Here is a 20,875-nt window from a genome sequence, read left to right on the forward strand (position 1 = left end):
CCCTATCCCCATAACCCTGCACATTGAGCATGGCCAATCCACCTAACCTACATATCTTTGGACACTAAGGGACAATTTAGCATGGCCAATCCATCCAACCTGCACATCTTTGGACACTAAGGGACAATTTAGCATGGCCAATCCACCTAACCTACATATCTTTGGACACTAAAGGGACAATTTAGCATGGCCAGTCCCACACCAATGTCTCATAAAGCCCTTTAGGCAGATGGGGGAGGGAGCAGAGGCAATAATTACAGGCTTGCCAGTGCTGCCCAAGTCCCAAGCACAAAACAAAATCCCCAGGCTGAGTGTACTGAGCTAGGAAGATAACTGAGATGGAATGTGACAAATGCACACTCCTTGGGCAGAGTCACTCCCACCTGGCAGTGCAGTCCCCTGTCAAATTCTATCATGAAGTAGCGATGGACCTACTGACGAATCTTCCTGTGGGTGAGGTGGTACACCAGGTGGTACGCAAGGTGGTACGCCAGGAGAGTACATTGATTACCCTCTGTTGCTTGTGGGGATGTTGGTAAATTTGCCTCAACCTCTGTGCGTGTTTGTGTATGTGTGTGTGTGTGTGTGTTCCATTACACACCAAGATCAAAGGGGTCCTTGTTGTCATCCTACTCAATGTAAAAAAAACTGGAGGTTTGAGGGTAATGTACAACTCCCCTTGGGTGGTTATTTCAATTCATTATTATGGGATGTGTGCATCGCTGATAGGCCCACATTTATTGCCCATCCATAATTGATCCTTGAGAAGTTGGTGATGAGCTTTCTTCTTGAACCATTGCCGCTCCTGATGGGTAGGTAAGCCAACAGCAAAATATGAGACATTGCATGACCGTGTTAAACTGAGCTGTATCCCTGCTTAATGCCAGTACCAACTATTCAAAGGTAACTCCATGACTGCAGTAACCTTTGGAATGTGCTGCACAGACACGATTGGGCGTGGATTCACCAGGTGGAACTCTTCAGTTGTAGGCAATAAAATAAAACAAGACTTATTAAAGAAAAAAGGTTTAATAAAGAAACTTCATTACTCCAACACTTGAGGCCTCACCCTGGGCCAATCCAAACCATTTAACAATTCCCAACAGGTCCTTATTCACACCTGGTCAGCTGATCATCATGTCATTTTGTCATTGGTTATATAATTTATTGAGTCAGCTGACCCTTACAGCTTGTTGCCATTGGTCACACTGCAACAGATCCAATGTTATCATTGGTTATATTCTAACATCAGACACAACATAACAACAAGTTCATTCTGTCGTTGGCTTTGGGTACAGACAACACTTGAACTGCAATCGACTTGGATCTAGACAACATTTAAACCCAGAGTACTCAATTTTCAAGCTTTAATAACTTGTGCACAAGTGAGAACACAGCAGCGTAATGCATTACTGGCTGTTCTGTTGATACATACAAACAATTTAACAGTTACAGTTAATTACACCAATTGAGAAATGGGCAACTTTCTAATCCTTGATTTACATACATATCCGCCAATCATAGTATTGCCTTTTGCCCTTTCTTATCCAATAGAAGACTATCTCTTGCCAGTCCTTCATTAGCGTAATATGTCCCCATATCTTGCTCCTTGGCATTTTGTTATGGGAATGTCTTATTTTCCATCCTCTGGTGAAGGCTGGGAACGGAATGTTTATGGAACTTAGACAAGGTGAAGATTAGTCTCTTATCCTGAATATGCAAGCATTGGCTTCACTCAAGGCCTTGTACGCTGATAAGCATTTCCCATTAGTTGGCAGAGTTTTCTTTTGACAATTATGGAGCTTTAATTTTCACAGTTGTGGTAACCTAACTTCCACACTTCCTTCTCTCCGCTCCTTCTCTCTCTGTTCCGGGGGGCAGCTGTTCCAGGCGGAGATGTTCAGCCGACAGCAGATCCTGCACTCCATCATCAGCGACGGACAACACCTTCTGGAGCAGGGCCAGGTGGATGACAGGTAAGACTCTTGGCATCAACGTTCCCTCTGGGGTAACTGCTGCAGCTGAGAAGGAGGGGACCGAAAGGCCACCCACACACAGTTGATCCTTTCAAGGGTATGTGGAGGGAGGGAGGTGCAGCCATCTTAAAGGGACCACGCAGTGCGAAAAACAGGCAACGCACTGCGAAGGGGGATTGGGGGAACATTACTTATACTCGTGGCACTGTGTCCGAGAGCAGTAGGGCCATCTTAGAGAGTTAGTTTTCTTTTAAAAATAAACTTTCCACCCGAATTAATCTCAAATTAATCTGGGTCCAGCAAAGATTAAACCAATTCAAAAGAAATTCAGATGGACATTCATATCTGGTTGGAATTTGAATAAACAAGGCCTATTTATATATTATCAAGTCATTGCAAATTTCTACTGACTATCCATGGCTCCGACTATTGACCAAGTTCATAGTATCATAGAATCCCGACAGTGCAGAAGGGGGCCATTCAGCCCGTCAAGTCAGCATCGATCACAACACCCCCCCCCCCCAGGTCCTATTCCTGTAAACTCACAAATTCACCCTCCCAGCCCCCATGACATTAGAGTCGATTTAACACGGCCAAACAACCTGACCTGCACATCTTTGAACAGTGGGAAGAAACCAGAGCAGCCGGAGGAAACCCATGCAGACACGGGGGGAATGTGCAAACTCCGCACAGACAGTGAGGCCAGAATTGAACCCAGGCCCCTGACGCTGTGAGGCAGTAGTGCTAACCACTGTGCTACTGTGCCTTCCATCCCCAGCTTCTCTGTTGAGTCCCTCCTGTTAAGGTCCAGGCTCCAAGGTGTTTTGTGAAGTTAACCTAGATCCTAAATTTTACACTTGGTTTTGGCATTAGGGTGAGCATAAAATGTTTCACTCCAGATATGATTCAAGTGGCCCACTAGGAAGCTTTTATCAAAGTTTATTTAAGAACACAGTTAGAATATAACACAAAGAATTAGCATCAATTTTATCAATTACAAGGCTTAACCATCACACAATATAATCCTTAACCACTAGCTATCTCTGTTGTTCCAATGTAAAGCAATATCCCCTTCTTCAGCCTGAGTTAATACATTAAAAAGTATGCTGACGTGATGCCCGATTTCCAGCTTTTTAACGCTTCTGAACAGCAAACTCAACAGCAGTTTTCAGAGAAGGATATATCTTCCAGACAGCAAAACCTCAGAGAGGTAAACCCAGTCTTTGGCAGCTTCTAAAAACGGCCACCTAAGCAATAGAATCTCCAACTCCAGAGAGAGGGAAAACACTGTGGTCTCTTCCAGCTTCAAGCAGCTTCTGAGCTTGAATATTCTGTGAAAAGCCCAGCTTCCCCTGTCATGTGACCATACCTGATAACCACCCTATTGAAGCCCCCCTCTGCAAAATCCCAGGGGGGAACAGCATTAGTTCAGATTAAAACCAACATTCTCACCATCAGAGACAATTATGGTGTCGCAACAACAATGCAGGATGCTGGTAGATACTATGGCTCCAACAAAATGCTCAAAACATCCTGCAGAGAACAATTAAAATACATTTCTTAAAGGTGCAGGAACATCACACTTCATGTATTGCCTCATTGCCATGATAATGTCCAAAGATGTGTGGGTTAGGTGGATTAGCCATGCTAAATTGTCCCTTGGTGTCCCGGGATGTGTAGGTTAGGGGGATTGGCCAGACTAAATAGTTCCTTAATGTCCAAAGATATGCGAGTTAGGTAAATTGGTCATGCTAAATTGTCCCTTAGTGTCAGGGGGACTAGCTAGGGTAAATACATGGGGTTATGGGTTAGGGATTGGGTGGGATTGTGGTCAGTGCAGACTTGATGGGCCAAATGGCCTCCTTCTGCACTGTAGGGATTCTATGATTCTATGATCTACTTAACAACGCAGTGATATCCTCTGGCCTGCCTTGCTTCACCACTCCATCATTAAGGCATTCTCCTTCAGCCATCTTAGAATGCCAACTCTGTCCCAACCCCTCTGCCCTACCAATCCCTCCTCCAGACCATGGGTTTAGCCTATAAAAAATCTGTGATTGGCTTCAAAAGTATTTTTTTTTAACAAGATGAACCCTGATCCACTCCTCAGTTCTTCAGAGGTGTGCGGCAAGGGACAGGTAGCTGACATATTCCCATATCCCAATGGGATTGGCAGCCTCCAGTGTAATCTGGTTTGTAGAGTGAACAGAGGCCTGTCAGGATTCCTGGGCCTTGGGAGGCCCAAGAGCTGAAGGGAGCTGAGGACAGCTTCAGGGGGAACGTAAAGTGTGTGATTTGAAGAAGGAATTCGATATAACTCAAGGGATCAAGGCTGGCATCGTGGTTAGCACTGCTGCCTCACAGCGTCAAGGACCCGGGTTCAATTCTGGCCTTGAGTCACTGTCCTGGATGGAGTTTGCACATTCTCCCCGTGTTTCCTTGGGTGTTCCTTCTATGGTCCGAATATGTGCAGGTTAGGTGGATTGGCCATGCTAAATTCTCCCTTAGCGACAAGGAGATCAGCATGGGGTTACAGGGATAGGGGCTGGGTAGCTTGTTGTCAGTCCAGACTTGATGGGCCGAATGGCCTCCTCCAGGGCTGCAGGGATTCTATTCTATGATATTGGGAGGAAGGTGGGGGGGGGCGATCAGAATATTGAATATGATGGTCATCCACCATCAGTATGAGTGGCAGAGCAGGCTTGAAGGGCTGAATGGCCTACTCCTGCTTGTAATTTCTATGTTTCTGAGGGCTTTTACAGCACTGCTCGTGGGCCGGGACAGAGCAGCGAGAGCAGGGCTGCTCGGGGGTGACAGTAGGAAGCCAGTCTTCACACACAACATTGTGGAAATGGTGAATCTTTTTCAGCGGAATGCCGCAGAGGCTGGGGGTGGGGCAGTGGACAATGTAACAGTTCACATTGATAAACCTCTGCTTGGTATGGAATACTTACCAAGAGGTTTGAAAGAAAAATAACACATAAATAGAATTAAAATGCAGAGCAACCATGATTGTGATGAACGACAGAATGGGCACAAGTCTGAATGGCCTCCTTTTTTATATATATTATTTCACGGGACACAGGCATTGCTGGCTGGGTCAGCATTTATTGCCCATCCCTAGTCGCCCTTGAACTTAAGTGCCTTGCTAGACTATTTCAGAGAGAGGGCAGTTGAGAGTCAACCACATTGCTGTGGCTCTGGAGTCACATACAGGCCAGACCGGGTAAGGACAGCAGATTTCCTTCCCTAAAGGACATTAACGAACCAGATGAGTTTTTCCGACAATCGACAATGGTTTCATGGCCACCAATAAATTCTTAATTCCAGATTATTTTTATGATTGAATTCAAATTCCATCATCTGCCATGGTGGGATTCGAACCCGCGTCCCCAGAGCATTGGCTGAGTTTCTGGATTAATAGTCCAATGATAATACCACTAGCCCATCATCTCCTGCTTTGAGGGGCTGAATGGCCTCCTCTTGCTCTTATGTAACAGATTTGAGGGGCTGAATGGCCTCACCCTTGTATGTCAGAGTTTTGAGGGCTGAAAGACCTTCTCCTGTACAAGTTTGGGATGTCGAATGGCCTTGTCCCATGTTACAGGTTCGAGGGGCCGAATGGCCTCCTTGTGATCCCAATTCAGAAGGGTTTTTCACCCTGTCCAAGCCAGTCCCTGGCGACAGGGACGAGGCGGACGGGCTGCAGTAAAACGGGGTAACGTTGCTGTCTCTCCTACCTCCCCTCCCTCAGGGATGAGTTTAACTCGAAGTTGGCCATGTTGAGTAACCAATGGCAAGGAGTGATTCGCCGAGCGCAGCAGCGGAGGGGGATCATCGACAGCCAGATCCGGCAGTGGCAGCGTTACCGGGAGATGGCGGAGAAGCTGCGCAAGTGGCTGCTGGATGTGAACCAGCAGCTGGAGGGGAGGTGGAGCAGTGGGGCTCCCATTGCCCTGCAGCAAGCCAGGACTCTGCTGGATGAGGTGCAGGTGAGAACAACAGTTACCCGCAGTCAATCCTGTGCCACCGTCACGTACCCTTCGCAGAGGGCGCAGCAAGTTAAGGGGTTGCATACTGGAGCAGTGGAATCTGGATGTCTGATGTGTTTCATTATCCACAATGTTGTCCCTGGTCAAATTCTTCTCCCCTCACTCACAGCTGGGATTTTCCAGCGCTGCTGAAAGTGAGTGGCATCTTGGCTGGAACTCCTGATTTTCCATTCCCGCTCTCAACGGGTCCCTCCAAGGACTGGACCGGAGAATCCCACCTCCCGCCCTGTGTTCAATCCTGCTCTATTCACCTCTTGTCCCATGCTACTGTCTCTGCCTAGCCCCCCATTCCGGTGTATGCATGCCCAGACCTCCCCAGTGTCATTTGTGCACCCATTTCCCCCTGCGTCGCTGTGAGTGCACCCGATACTACCCGCAGCTGCTTCCAGACACATTGCCCAGGTGTTACTGCTACAGTGCCCATTGCCCTGGCAGTCCTGTGTCTGAGCCCGCTCTCCATCCTCATGGCTAATGTTTCCCATACTCCCGGCATTCCTGTGTCTGCTCCCACTTTCCTGCTTCTGCTTCCAGTTGCTATTGAGGGATTGCTCCTTATCTTCTTTGCTTCCATTTCAGAGAGCTGGCTACCCGCCAGTGTTAACTCAGCCCACTGATTCCACACTCCCCGCATGGCCTCATACTCTGCTCCCTGTAGGTTTCTCTGTCTCCACTGTATATTTTCCGATGATGTAATCTTCCGTACTAGTGCTTTAAAAAAGTCTTCCTTTTTCCTCAATTTCTTACCATGTCCAACTTTGAACTACTAGGATAATAGTTCCAGCCAAACTATAACAAATGATACTGTGATAAGCTCAGCAGGGTCTGCCAGCATCTGGAGGGAGAGAACCCAGGAGTTAATGTTTCCAGTCTATTTTGCTCTTCATCGGCATGGTGGCACAGTGGTTAGCGCTGCTGCCTCACAGTGCCAGGGACCTGGGTTCAATTCCGGCCTCGGGTCACCATCTGCGTAGAGTTTGTCCATTCTCCCCATGTCTGCATGGGTTTCCTCCGGGTGCTCTGGTCTCCTCCCACAATCTAAAGATGTGCAAGTTAGATGGATTGACCATGCGAAATTGTTCCTTAATGTCCAATGATGTACAGGCTGGGTGGATTGGCCATGCGAAATTGCCCCTTAGTGTCCAAGAATGTGTAGGTTTGGGGGATTGGGCATGTTAAATGTGTGGGGTTATGGGAAGAGGATGGGGGAAAGGGCCTGGGTAAGCTACTCTGTCAGAGAGAGTCGGTGTACACTCAAATGGCCAAATAGCTGCCTCCTGTGGGATTTGATTCTATTCTACTATAGAATTCCTACAGTGCAGAAGGCCATTTAGCCCATCGAGTCTGTACTGACAACGACCCCACCCAGGCCCTATCATCATAACCCCACACTAATGCTCCTGACACTAGGGTCAATTTAGCTTGGCCAATCAACTTAACCTGCACATCTTTGGAGTGTGGGAGGAAACTGGAGCACCCGGAGGAAACCCACGCAGACATGGGGAAAATGTGCAGACAGTGACCCAAGCTGGGAATCAAACCCCGGTCCCTGCTGCTGTGAGGCAGCAGTGCTAACCACTGTGCCGCCCAAAGTAATTCTAAGTAATTATTGCACTGTTTAAGTTAAAGAGTCCAGCAGAAATTCCCGTGTGCTCATCTGTCCTAGTATTGAGTAAGCGTGACCATTGTCACCAACAGTTCATGGTTTTGGTCACCTTGACTGTCCTAATTCAGGTTTCAGTCTAATGTGTCTCAGCTTCTGAGAGGCCCAAGAGTTTGATGAACCCACTCTTCTCTCTGTCTCTCTGTCTGGTGCAGTTGAAGGAGAAGGTGTTGCAGCGACAGCAGGGTAGCTACATCCTGACAGTGGAAGCAGGGAAGCAGCTCCTGCTGTCTGCTGACAGCGGGGCCGAGGCCACTCTGCAATCTGAACTCACCGATATCCAGGAGCAGTGGAGGGCGGCCAACATCCACCTCGAGCAACAGAGAAAGCAGCTGAATCTTTTATTAAAGGTAGGTGACACCCACAGACCTCCTCTCGCTTGATCTGGTCATGTGACATTATGTAGTCACCCATGTGGTAATGTGTAGCATCGAAAACATCTGGATTCACACACCAGAAGTAAAATCAAATGGATATTTGGGTGAGGAAAGGCATTGGGAGTCAAAAAATATGGTGACAAAGAGGGACAGAGGTTGGCCTAGTGCTGGTGGGGCCACACCTGGAGTACTGTGTACAGTTTACTTACTTGAGAAAGGATACACTGGCACTGGAGGGGGTGCAGAGGAGATTCACTAGGCTGATTCCAGAGTTGAGAGGGTTGGCTTATGAGGAGAGACTGAGTAGACTGGGATGCCCTCATTGGAATTCAGAAGAATAAGGGGAGATTTTATAGAAACATATAAGATTATGCAGGGAATAGATAAGATAGAAGCAAGGAGGTTGTTTCTACTGGTGGGTGAAACTAGAGCTAGGGGGCATGGCCTCAAAATAAAGGGATTTAGGACTGAGTTGAGGAGGAACTTCTTCACCTAAAGGGCTGTGAATCTGTGGAATTCCCTGCCCAGTGAAGCAGTTGAGGCTATCTCATTATTGTTAAGGCAAGGATGTATAAATTTTTGAACAGTAAAGGGATTTTATTCATTTTTTTATAAACGGCAACATTTATTGCCTATCCCTCTTTGATGTTGGAGGGTGAGCAGGTGGATAAGTGGAGCTGAGTCCATGAAAAGATCAGCCATGATCTTATTGAATGGCGGAGCAGGCTCAAGAGGTCAGATGGCTGACTCCTGCTCTGAGTTCTTATGTTCTTATTGCCTGGGGGCTGAATGGATGAGGGGGAAAGATAGCAGGGTAGAGGCTAAAGATGCCATGAGTTGTAGACCATTAGAGAGCATAGAGTTTGGGAGCATCTGTCAGATACTGAAGAATCCATTGGACACCATGGAGAAATGGGAGTTTGTTCCTGTACCTGATGGTCAGTGTGGAGAGATGGGAGTATGTCCCTGTTAGACAGCTTTCCAAATGTTGGGACCAAGCCTCTGGGCAATAACCTTATGGTGACTATTTAGAATCCCAACACAAAGAAGAAGGCCATTCGGCCCATCGAGCCTGGACTGACCACAATGCCACCTGTCCCCTATCCTCATTAGCTCATGTATATACCCTGCTAATCCCCCTGACACTAAGGGACAATTTAGCATGGCCAATCAACCTAACCCGTGCATATTTGGACTGTAGGAGGAAACAGAACACCCAGAGGAAACCCACGCAGACACGTGGAGAATGTGCAAACTCCACACAGACAGTGACCCAAGCCGGGAATTGAACCCGGGTCTTGGCACTGTGAGGCAGCAGTGCCTGTGCCACCGTGCTGCCATGAGGCCTACTTGCGTGTCCCTCTGTTGGTTATTTTTTATTGACAATATTCTCACAAAGTGACAGTAGCCGTCTTTGTGACTGACTCACTCCAGACTGTTACCAATAATACTAGTTTTTAGCAGTGCCAACCACGGTGGCACAGTGGTTAGCGCTGCGGCCTCACAGCACCAAGGACCTGGGTTCAATTCCAGCCTTGGGTCAGTCTCTGTGTGGAGTCTGCACGTTCTCCCCGTGTCTGCGTGGGTTTCCTCCAGGTGCTCCGGTTTCCTCCCACAGTCCAAAGATGTGCGGGTTAGGTTGATTGGCCATGCTAAATTGCCCCTGAGTGTCAGGGGGATTAGCGGCATAAGTGAGGCTAACGGGGATAGGGCCTGGATGGGATTGTGGTCGGTACAGGCTCAATGGGCCGAATGGCCTCATAGGGATTCAATGAAAAGAGCCAAATCCCTGGTGAACAGAGTTGCGAGCTTTTGCACAAAGTAATCTGCGTTCATTGCCCATTAACCCCTGGGTGCACGTTGACGCTCCGGGCACCAACTTTGGCTGCTAAACTTATAATGTGGGTTTGAAATTAAGGCAGGTTGTGTATTAATTTTTCCTGCTGTTTTATTCCCTAACTTTCATTTATATCAAAGTTAATTGTCTTGTTTACAGCTCAGGTTTCAGAGAGATTACAGTTCTATCCTGTCGCACATTAATACTATTGCTAATGTAATATTCTGTGTCTCACCAAGGGCAACGCCACATGTGATCTGCCAGTCATGTAATAAAAGTCCTGTATCTGTGCTGTCCATTACAATAATCCCTGCCACACTCACTCCCATGCTGTATTTTCCCCAGAGCATCATTATTGTTATAATATGCTATCTTCAGTAGAAACCCAACACAGGGTAAATGGGAGAGGTGTTGGCCGGTGAGGGAGTAACGTGATCAATTGACCCAGTCAGGGCTTCATAGAATCCCTACAGTGCAGAAGGAAGCCATTCGGCCCATCGAGTCTGCACCGACAACAACCCCACACAGGCCCTATCCCCGTAACCCCACATTTTTACCCTGCTAACCCCATGACACTAAGAGGCAATTTTAGCATGGCCAATCATCCTAAACCCACACATCTTTGGACTGTGGGAGAAAACTGGGGCACCCGGAGGAAACCCGCACAGATACGGGGAGAATGTGCAAACTCCACACAGACAGTGACCCAAGGCTGGAATTGAACCGGGGTCCCTGGTGCTGTGAGGCAGCAGTGCTAACCACTGTGCCATGCCACTGTGCCGCCTTTGTTATAAAAGAGGCTTTAGACTGTTCCGGCATTTTGTTTTATTCAATAAAAAATTTAATTAAATTTTAAATAAAAAATTTAATTAAATTTTTTATAAACAGCAACATTTATTGCCTATCCCTCGTTGATGTTGGAGGCTAGTTCAGAATCAACCAATTGCTGTAGCTCTGGAGTCACATGGAGTCTAGGCTGGGTCAGAATGGTAGATTTCCTTCCCAAAAGTGAATCAGATGGGCTTTTCTGACAATTGACAATGGTTTCACGGTCATCAGTAGATTCTTAATTCTAGTTACTTTTTATTAAATTCTAATTCCACCATCTGCTGTGGCAGGATTTGAACCCAGGTCCTCAGAACAGAACCCTACAGTGCAGAAAGAGGCCCTTTGGCCCATCAAGTCTGCACCAACCACAATCCCATCCAGGCCCTACCCCCATATCCCTACACATTTACCCACTAATGCCTCTAACCTAAGCATCCTAGTATACTAAGGGGCAATTTTACCATGGCCAATTAATCTAACCCGCACATCTTTGGACTGTGGGAGGAAACCAGAGCACCTGGAGGAAACCCACGCAGACACAAGGAGAATGTGCAAACTCCACACAGACAGTGACCCGAGCCAGGAATCAAACCCAAGTCCCTAGAGCTGTGAAGCAGCAGTGCTAACCACTGTGCTACCGTGCCGCCCCTGCATCAGCTGAGTTTCAGGATTAGTAGTCTAGCGATAATACCACTAGGACATCGCCTCCCTTGGAGGGACAGAGGGACAGCAGGCTTCATTAACACCCTTCAATTGGCAGCCTTATTTAACTATCTCCCAGGGTTCAGACATCCCGGCAGTGGACAAGAAACAGGAGCAGCCGGCTGCAGCATTCCCTGTGGCTCACAGGATCACTGGACATCTAAACAGAAACTAGAAGAAGAGGAGGCCATTCAGCCCTTTGAGTCTGCTCTGCCATTCATTATGATCATGGCTGATCATCAAGTTCAATATCCTGATCCACCCCTTCCCCCCATATCCCTCAATCCCTTTATTAGAAACAAAACCCTCCTGATAGTGCTGTTCCTGTAGCCTTCCCCAGTAGTGCAGCCCCCCCATAGCACAGCCCCCCCAGTGCAGCCTACCCAATAGCGCAGCCCCCCCAATAGCGCAGCCCCCCCAATAGTGTAGCCCCCCCAATAGTGCAGCCCCCCAATAGTACAGCCTCCCCAATAGTGCAGCCCCCCAATAGCGCAGCCCCCCAATAGTGTAGCCCCCCCAATAGTGCAGCCCCCCCAATAGTGCAGCCCCCAATAGCACAGCCTCCCCAATAGTGCAGCCCCCTCAATAGTGCAGCCCCCCCAATAGTGCAGCCCCCCCAATAGTGCAGCCCCCCAATAGCACAGCCTCCCCAATAGTACAGCCCCCCCAATAGTGCAGCCCCCAATAGCACAGCCTCCCCAATAGTGCAGCCCCCCAATAATGCAGCCCCCCCAATAGTGCAGCCCCCCCAATAGTGCAGCCCCCAATAGCACAGCCTCCCCAATAGTGCAGCCCCCCAATAATGCAGCCCCCCCATAGTGCAGCCCCCCATTAGTACAGCCTCCCCAATAGTGCAGCCCCCCATAGTGCTGCCCCCCCCATTAGTGCAGCCCCCCCAATAATGCAGCCCCCTCCAAAAGTGCAGCCCCCTTATAGTGCAGCTCCCCAATAGTGCAGCCCCCCTATAGTGCAGCCCCTCCAGCCTCACTCGGAAGCTCTTGTGTTCCCCTCCTACTGATCGAGGTATCTTGCTCTCTCTCTTTTTACCTGCTGTATTTGCTGACCCTCGTCCACATGCATCCCCCCGCCCCCCTCTTTACCCTGCTGTGTTTGCTGACCCTACTCCGTATACCCCCACCCCCCCCACAGTGCGGCAATCGGCAATCTCACTGGACTATTAGCCCAGAGACCCAGGCCAAATCCTCTGGGACCAACGGTTCAAATCCCACCCTTGTTGGATTGTGGTAATAAACCCACCTCGCTCACTAACATCTTTAGAGAAGGAAATCTGCCATCCTTACCTGGTCTGGCCTACATGTAGTAATATGGTTACCTTTTAACTGCCCCCCTGCAAGGCCCCAGAAATCACTCACTTCAAGGGCAATTAGGAATGGCGACAAATGGTGACTTTGGCAGTGATGCCCACATCCCATGGAAAAAAAATACTTCCACTCCCCACGTCCTTCCAAAGACAGATGAGTGGAGCCACTCTCAAAGGTCTTGATTTTGATTTGGTTTGATTTGTTATTGTCATATGCATTGGCGTACAGTGAAAAGTATTGTTTCTTGCACCCTATACAGACAGAGCATACCGTTCATAGAGAAGGAAATGAGAGAGTGAAGAAATGTAGCATTACAGTCATAGCAAGGGTGTAGAGAAAGATCAACTTAATGCGAAGTGGGTCCATTCAAAAGTCTGATGGCAGCAGGGAAGAAGCTGTTCTTGAGTCAGTTGGTTTGTGACCTCAGACTTTTGTATATTTTTCCTGAAGGAAGAAGGTGGGAGAGAGAATGTCCCCGGGGTGCGTGGGGTCTTTAATTATGCTGGCTGTTTTGCCGAGGCAGCAGGAAGTGTAGACAGAGTCAATGGATGGGAAGCTGGTTTGTGTGATGGACTGGGCTACCTTCACGACCCTTTGTAGTTTCTTGCAGTCTTGGGCAGAGCAGGAGCCATACCAAGCTGTGATGCAACCAGAAAGAATGTTCTCTATGGTGCATCTGTAAAAATGACAGTCGTAGCTGACATGCCAAATTTCCTTAGTCTTCTAAGAAAGTAGAGGCGCTGGTGGGCTTTCGTAACTGTAGTGTCAGCATAGGGGGACCAGGACAGGACTTAAAGCAAGAGTTGGGCCCCCAGCCATATGTGTTCCTGCTCTGCACCCAGCCAAGCTCACCTCCCCCACGCAGCTGAGTGGAAAACAGAGGTCAAGGTTTAAGCTTGCCAGTATTTCTGTCTGTGTGGAGTTTGGATGTTCTCCCCGTGTCTGTGTGAGTTTCCTCCGGGTGCCTCCCACACTTCAAAGATGTGCAGGTTGGGTGTACTGGCCATGCTAAATTGTCCCTTAGTATCAGGGAGACTAGCTAGGATAAATGCATGGGGTTACAGGAATAGGGCATGGGTGAGATTGTAGTCAGTGCAGACTCAATGGGCCTAATGGCCTCCTTCTGCACTGTAGAATTCTATTTCCCCCAGCTATAGGGCTCTCCCAGTATCCCCTTCCCTCACCCGTAAATATTAGGGCTGATGTTTTATTTTGAACTTTATTATTTATTTATTAGTGTCATAAGTAGGCTTACATTAACACTATAATGAAGTTACTGTGAAAATCCCCTAGTCACCACACGTTGGCGCCTGTTCAGGTACACTGAGGGAGAAATTAGCATGGCCAATGCATCTAACCAGCACATCTTTCAGACTGTGGGAAGAAACCAGAGCACCCGGAGGGAACCCATGCAGACATGGGGAGAATGTGCAAACTCCACACATATGGTGACCCAACGCCAGGAATTGAACCCAGGTCCCTGGAGCTGTGAGGCAGCAGTGCTAACCACTGTGCCACCGTGCCGCCCTGTTCCTCCAATTCATTGTGAAAGATGTCAAGTGGGATGTTGACGTTAGAATGTTGCTTTAAATGCTGCCGTTGTGTTCCAGCTCTGACTGACATTAGCGAGCACACTCACACAGCTCTGCCTGTTGTTAACCAGTCGGTCCGAACAAAATCAGCTTTTTATTTAAGGGATAAAGGTCGACAGGGCCATCCTGAAACGCTTCCTGTCTGAGTTGCCAAGCGCGGATGGGAGCTGTGCCCCGTAAATTACTGCATTATGTTTGGCCATCGACTGAGCTGTATATTGCTTTCAAGCCTATTGAATATGGGTTTGGTTGAGATGAGGTCTGGCGTTTTAGTGTCGGCGCTTACTCAGCACTTTTGGAAGTTTCTAATTGATATCATTGATTCCTTTGCAAGGACTGGGAGCGGAGTGAGAAAGGAATCGCAGCCTCTCTGGCCAAGCTGAGATCCTTCAAGAAAAAGCTTTCACAGCCTCTGCCTGAGCACCATGACGAGCTGCACACCGAGCAGATCAGATGCATGGTTAAGTTATACTTTCTGTTTCACCCTGCACCAATATTTCATTACCATTTCATTCCGGAACAATCCGCCCTCTCCTGTCCTTTCCGACTGGTGCCTAACACTAGCTGGATGTAGAGTGTGTGCTGTCTGCGGGGCTCAATGTGAACGTTCTGTTACTGCAGGAACTGGAGAGCTCGTTTGGAGGCTGGAGTGATGACCTTGCTGATCTCTCCTTTCTGAAGGAGACCTTGTCCAGCTGTATCCGCGCTGATGATATCTCACTGCTGCAGGAACGGATCGAGCTGCTGCACAGCCAATGGGACGAGCTGTGTTACCAGGTAAATAACTCAGCCCTCCCCTCCCCCCTCTCCATCTCCCCTCCCCCTCTCTCCCCTCCCTCACTCCACTCTCCCCTCTCCATCTCCCTTCCCCCTCTCTCCCCTCCCTCTCTCCCCTTCCCCCTCTCCATCTCCCCTCCCCTTCTTTCCCCTCCCTCTCCACTCTCCCCTCTCCATCTCCCCTCCCCCTCTTTCCCCTCCCTCTCTCCCCTTCCCCCTCTCCATCTCCCCTCCCTCTCTCCATCTCCCCTCCCCCTCCCCTCTCCATCTCCCTCCCCCTGACCCCTCCCTTCCCCCTCTCCATCTCCCCTCCCCCTGTCCCCTCCCTCTCTCCCCTTCCCCCTCTCCATCTCCCCTCCCCTCTCCCCTTCCCCCTCTCCATCTCCCCTCCCCCTGTCCCCTCCCTCTCTCCCCTTCCCCCTCTCCATCTCCCCTCCCCTCTCCCCTTCCCCCTCTCCATCTCCTCTCCCCCTGACCCCTCCCTCTCTCCCCTTCCCCCTCTCCATCTCCCCTCCCCCTGTCCCCTCCCTCTCTCCCCTTCCCCCTCTCCATCTCCTTCCCCCTGACCCCTCCTTCTCTCCCCTTCCCCACTCCATCTCCCCTCCGTCCCCTCCCTCTCACCCCTTCCCCCTCTCCATCTCCTTCCCCCTGACCCCTCCCTCTCTCTCCTTCCCCCTCTCCATCTCCCCTCCTCCTCCCCCCTCCATCTCCCCTCTCCCTCCCCTCTCCATCTCCCCTCCCCCCTCTCCCCTCTCCATCTCCCTCCCCCTGACCCCTCCCTCTCTCCCCTTCCCCTTCTCCATCTCCCCTCCCCCTGTCCCCTCCCTCTCTCCCCCTCTCCATCTCCCCTCCCCTCTCCATCTCCCCTCCCCTCTCCATCCCCCCTCCCGTCTCCATCTCCCCTCCCCTCCCTCCGCTTCCCTCTCTCTCTCCCCCTCTCTTCTCCCACTCCCCTCCCCTCTTCTCCCCTTTTCCTTCTGTCTCCTCCCCCTCCCCATTCTCTCTCCCTTTCCTTTCACCTCCCCCTCTCTCTCCCCCCTCTCCACTTTCACTCTCCCCTATCCCCATCACCTCATCCCCTCCCCCCTCCTCTCCCCTCTCTCCTCTCCCCCTCTTTCCTCTTCCCCCTCTCCCCTCTCCCATCCTCCCTTCCCTCCCCTTCCCCTCCCTCTGTCTCCCTCCCCCTCTCTTCCCTCCCCCCCCAGCCCCTTACCCCCCCAACTCCATCCTCCCCCCTCTTCTCTCCCTCTCTCCCTCTCTCCCGTCCCCCTCTCCCCTCCCGTCTCCCCTGCCCATCCTCCTTTCCCTCCCCCTCTCCTCTCCCTCCCTCCCTCTCCCTTGTCCTCCTGTCTGCTCTCTTCTCTCCCCCTCCCTTCCCCTCTCTCTCCCCTCTCTCTCCCTTCCCCTCTCCCCCCCTCCCTGTCCCTTTCCCCCCACCCCTTCCCCTCTCCCTTTCCCTTCCCTGCCTTCCCTCTCCCCCCTCCCCTCCCTCCTCCCCTGTTTCCCCCGTCTTCCCCTCCCCTCACACCCCTCTCCCCCACCCTTCCCACCTGCCTTTCCTCTCCTCTCTCCCCTCTTCTCTCCAACCCCTCCTCCTCCCCTTCCCTCTCCTCTCCCCCTTTCCTTGTCTCCCTCCCCTCTCTCCCCTCTCTCCCCCCTCCCCTCTCTCTCTCTCTCCCTCCCCCCTTCCCACCCCCCTTTCCCCTCCTCCTCCCCTTCCCTTTCCTCTCCCCCTTTCCTTCCCTCCCTCCCCTCTCTCCCCTCCCCTCTCTCCCCTCCCCTCTCTCTCTCCCCTCCTCTCTCTCCCCCCTCCCCTCTCTCTCTCCCCTCCCCTCTCTCCACCCCCCCCTCCCCTCTCTCCCCCCCTCCCCTCTCTCCCCCCCTCCCCTCTCTCTCTCCCCCCCTCCCCTCTCCTCTCTCTCTCCCCCCTCCCCTCTCTCTCTCCCCCCCTCCCCTCTCTCCCCCCCTCCCCTCTCTTTCCCCCCCTCCCCTCTCCTCTCTCTCTCCCCCCCTCCCCTCTCTCTCTCCCCCCTCCCCCCTCTCTCCCCCCCTTCCCCCCCACCCCCCTTCCCCTCCTCCCCCCCTCCCCTCTCTCTCTCTCTCCCCCCCTCCCCTCTCTCTCTCCCCCCTCCCCCCTCTCTCCCCCCCTTCCCCCCCCACCCCCCTTCCCCTCCTCCTCCCCTTCCCTCTCCTCTCCCCCTTTCCTTCTCTCTCCCCCCTCCCCACTCCCCTCTCTCTCCCCCCCACTCCCCTCTCTCTCTCCCCCCTCCCCTCTCTCTCTCCCCCCTCTCTCTCCCCCCTCCCCCCCTCTCTCTCCCCCTCTCCCCCCTTCCCCACCCCCCTTCCCCTCCTCCTCCCCTTCCCTCTCCTCTCCCCCTTTCCTTCTCTCTCCCCCCTCCCCCCTCCCCTCTCTCCCCCTCCCCTCTCTCTCCCCCCTCCCCCCCTCTCTCTCCCCCTCTCCCCCCTTCCCCACCCCCCTTCCCCTCCTCCTCCCCTTCCCTCTCCTCTCCCCCTTTCCTTCTCTCTCCCCTCTCTTCCCACCCCTCTCTCTCCCCCCTCCCCACCCCCATTTTCCCTCCTCCTCCCCTTCCCTCTCCTCTCCCCCTGTCCTTCTCTCTCTCCCCTCCCCCCCCCCGCCTTCTCTCCCCTCTTGCCCTGCCAATGTATTAATCCACCGGCTGTGATTTAAAAGAAAGATGAATTTGATGTGACTGGGTTTGGTGCTGGCTGGGCCCAGTATTTATTGCCCACCCTGAACTGCCCTCCATTTTAGAGGGTGCCTGAGAGTTAATCGCACTGCTGTGGGTCTGGAGTTACCAGTAGGCCAGGCTTGGTAAGGAGGGTAGATTTCCTTCCCTGAAGGGGCATTAGTGAACCAGATGAGTTTTTAACAATGATTGCTATCAAATTTAAATTTCAGCAACTGCTGTGGTGGGATTTGAACCCTGGGCCCCCAGATCATGCTCTGGATTAATTGTCTATTGACAATGCCAATGCCTGTATGACTTCATTAGCAACTCTCTTCTGCTTTCTAACAGTGTCTGGGTATCAGTGTTAATCTGATGATCTATCTTGAAACTTACCCTTTGATACTTTTCTCTGTAATCCATTTGGTCTCCTGACTGCTGTGCTCACTGCGGAAGTCATTTCCTGTGAGCGCTGATTCTTGTGACTGATTTCTGTACAGAGCCAGTCTCAGTGTTCCCTCCCCTCCTAGTTAAGGCCAGAATTTTCCAGCACCCCCTGCGTCTTGGGTTTGCCTGCGGCAGAGCCTGGAAAGATGTTGAAAATGTAATGACTTCAATCAGGCCATTGAGGTTGGCCTACCGGAGTATGAGCTCCCTGATTAAGGATCCAGTTGATGGGCCAATCGGGGTATCTTTGCCTTGTACTGAACCGGGAGTGTCAGTTCCTCTGGCACCCCTCGGAGCTAGACTGCTGCCTGTTAGCGCTCTGTCCACTGCTGTTAGAGTTTGTAAATAGAGGGATTTTGGTGAAGGGACTTCTGCCTTCCCGAAGACTTATTACAAAAAACTTTTCACACCAGTGGGAGCGGAAAATCTCATAGATTAATCGCGATTAAATATAACTCTTGGGGCTAAATGGATCATGGGATATGGGGGGAAGGCACTCAGTTCGGGCAACACAGTGGTTAGCACTGCTGTTTCACAGCTCCAGGGACTAGGGTTCGATTCCCGGCCTCGGGTCACTGTCTGTGTGGAGTTTGCACATTCTCCCCGTGTCTGCGTGGGTTTCCTCCTGGTGCTCCGGTTTCCTCCCACAGTCCAAAAATGTGCAGGTTAGGTCGATTGGACGTGCTTAAAAAAAAATTGCCCTTAGGTTAGAGGGATTAGCGGGTAAATATGTAGGGATATGGGAGTAGGGCCTGGGTGGGATTGCGGTAGGTGCAGACTCGATGGGCCGAAAGGCCTCTTTCTGTACTGTAGGGTTTCTATGTTTTGTTTCTACAGTTCCTGATCGAGAAACTTGACATTGGGAAGGGTGTGGGAAGTGGGGGGTGGAGGTGCGGGGGGATTGCCCTTCTCCCTGCAACCCCCAACCTATAAAATCTCACACCCCGAGCCCCTCCATCATGGTTTAGGGTTGCCCGGTGAACCTGGGACTCTGATGATTCTCTATCCTGCAGAAGACACAGCCTCCTCAGTGGCGTTGCTGAGTGCAAGAGGCTGCTAACTCTTGGTAAGTGAGGTTTCTACCCTCCCCCCACCGGGTCTTGATTCCAGGTAAGGCCTAGCCACTGCCTGATTAGCCTTCCCAAAAAGAGGCAACGATGGGTAGTTCACCAGGTTTCCCCCATATCCCTTGATCCTTTTAGCCCCGAGAGCTATATCTAATCGGGATTAATTACAAGGGTGGCGCAGTGGTTAGCACTGTTGCCTCACAGGCCTTGCTCACCTCATGAAGGAGCGAGACTCTGAAAGCTTGTGCTGCCAAATAAACCTTTAACACCTCCTCTGCCTAACCACAGGATGTGTCACAGTGTTTTACAGCTAATTAAGTACTTTTTAAAGTGCGGGGACCGTTGCAGTGCAGGAAATCCGAGTAGCCCAAGTTGTACACAGCAAGATCCCACAGTGTGAATTAAACAATCAGAGAAGCTGCGTTCAGTGCAGTTGGGTTGAATCCCATCTGGCTGCCACGCGATTGAGTGTGAGACCACTGAGTCACGGCCCACACTCCCCGGAGTTTACCTCGAGGCAGAATTGAATCCTTTGAGACAAATAGAACTTTGCCTGCTGATTTGTCACTGGGATATAACATGATGTCACCTCGTAAAAACATAGAAACGCAGAAGTTCGGAGCAGGAGGAGGCCATTCGGCCCTTCGAGCCTGCTCCGCCATTCATTACAATCACGGCTGATCATCCAACTCAATAGACTAATCCTGCTTTCTCCCTGTAACCTTTGATCCCATTCGCCCCAAGTGCTATATCCAGCCGACCCTTGAATACATTCAATGTTTTGGCCTCAACTACTTTCTGTAAACGTGAACCACTCTGTCGGATCCTCAGATTCCAGCCACCAACCCTCCCCCTCCCCCCACCTGTCTACCCACCGGGCTCGATTCCCGGCTTGGGTCTGTGCTGTGTCTGCATGTTCCTCCCGTATCTGCGTGGGTTTCCTCCGGGTGCTCCGGTTTCCTCCCTCAGTCCGAAAGACGTGCTGGTTAGGGTGCATTGGCCGTGCTAAATTCTCCCTCGGTGTACCCGAACAGGCGCCGGGAGGGGCTAGGGGATTTTCACAGCAACTTCACTGCAGTGTTAATGTCAGCCTTACTTGTGGCACCAATACATAAAGTTAAGTGAATAATTTATAAACTGTTTGGGTAATGGAAAGCATTTGGCGGGGGGGTTTTGGGAGGGAGGGGTTTGCAGTGTCATCTGCCCCCTGCCTCCAGGCCAGCCGGCTGCAGGGAGCTGGGTCTCTGCTGCCTCCGTTATTTTCTGCTGCAGTATTTCCATCAAGGCAGACCGCAGCAGGAAGTGGTGTTAATCTCTCAACCTGAGGGACGTCACCTGATAGCAAGGCAGTAAGTAGGAAGCGAACATGAACAGGTTGGTCTAGAATGCTTTTGTTGTTTGCTTCAGCTTTTACGATGCAGGGCTTGTCGAAGGGATTGGATTAGAGGAGGTGCCTCCCCACCTTTTCCCCTCCTTCTCAATCCTGCGGCTTTGGTGATGGGGAAAAATACTCTGATAAATGAGGCTTAAATACTGACGTGTGATACAGAC

General features: G+C 51.0%; 1 protein-coding gene across 7 annotated transcripts in view; it reads left to right on the plus strand.

The window, feature by feature from the left end:
- The window catches only part of syne1b (spectrin repeat containing, nuclear envelope 1b), a 415,064-nt gene that overhangs the window by 306,187 nt on the left and 88,002 nt on the right, over positions 1–20,875 (plus strand). For all 7 annotated transcript variants that reach the window (XM_080200097.1, XM_080200090.1, XM_080200089.1 and 4 more), the window contains 5 exons: positions 1,882–1,976; positions 5,731–5,968; positions 7,844–8,038; positions 14,681–14,806; positions 14,968–15,123. In XM_080200097.1, coding sequence (XP_080056223.1) covers positions 1,882–1,976; positions 5,731–5,968; positions 7,844–8,038; positions 14,681–14,806; positions 14,968–15,123 — 810 coding nt within the window. The remainder of the gene's footprint in view (positions 1–1,881; positions 1,977–5,730; positions 5,969–7,843; positions 8,039–14,680; positions 14,807–14,967; positions 15,124–20,875) is intronic.

This window comes from Carcharhinus amblyrhynchos, chromosome 12, assembly GCF_965287045.1.
Source record: "Carcharhinus amblyrhynchos chromosome 12, sCarAmb.v2.hapA, whole genome shotgun sequence".
Classification (NCBI taxonomy): domain Eukaryota; kingdom Metazoa; phylum Chordata; class Chondrichthyes; order Carcharhiniformes; family Carcharhinidae; genus Carcharhinus; species Carcharhinus amblyrhynchos.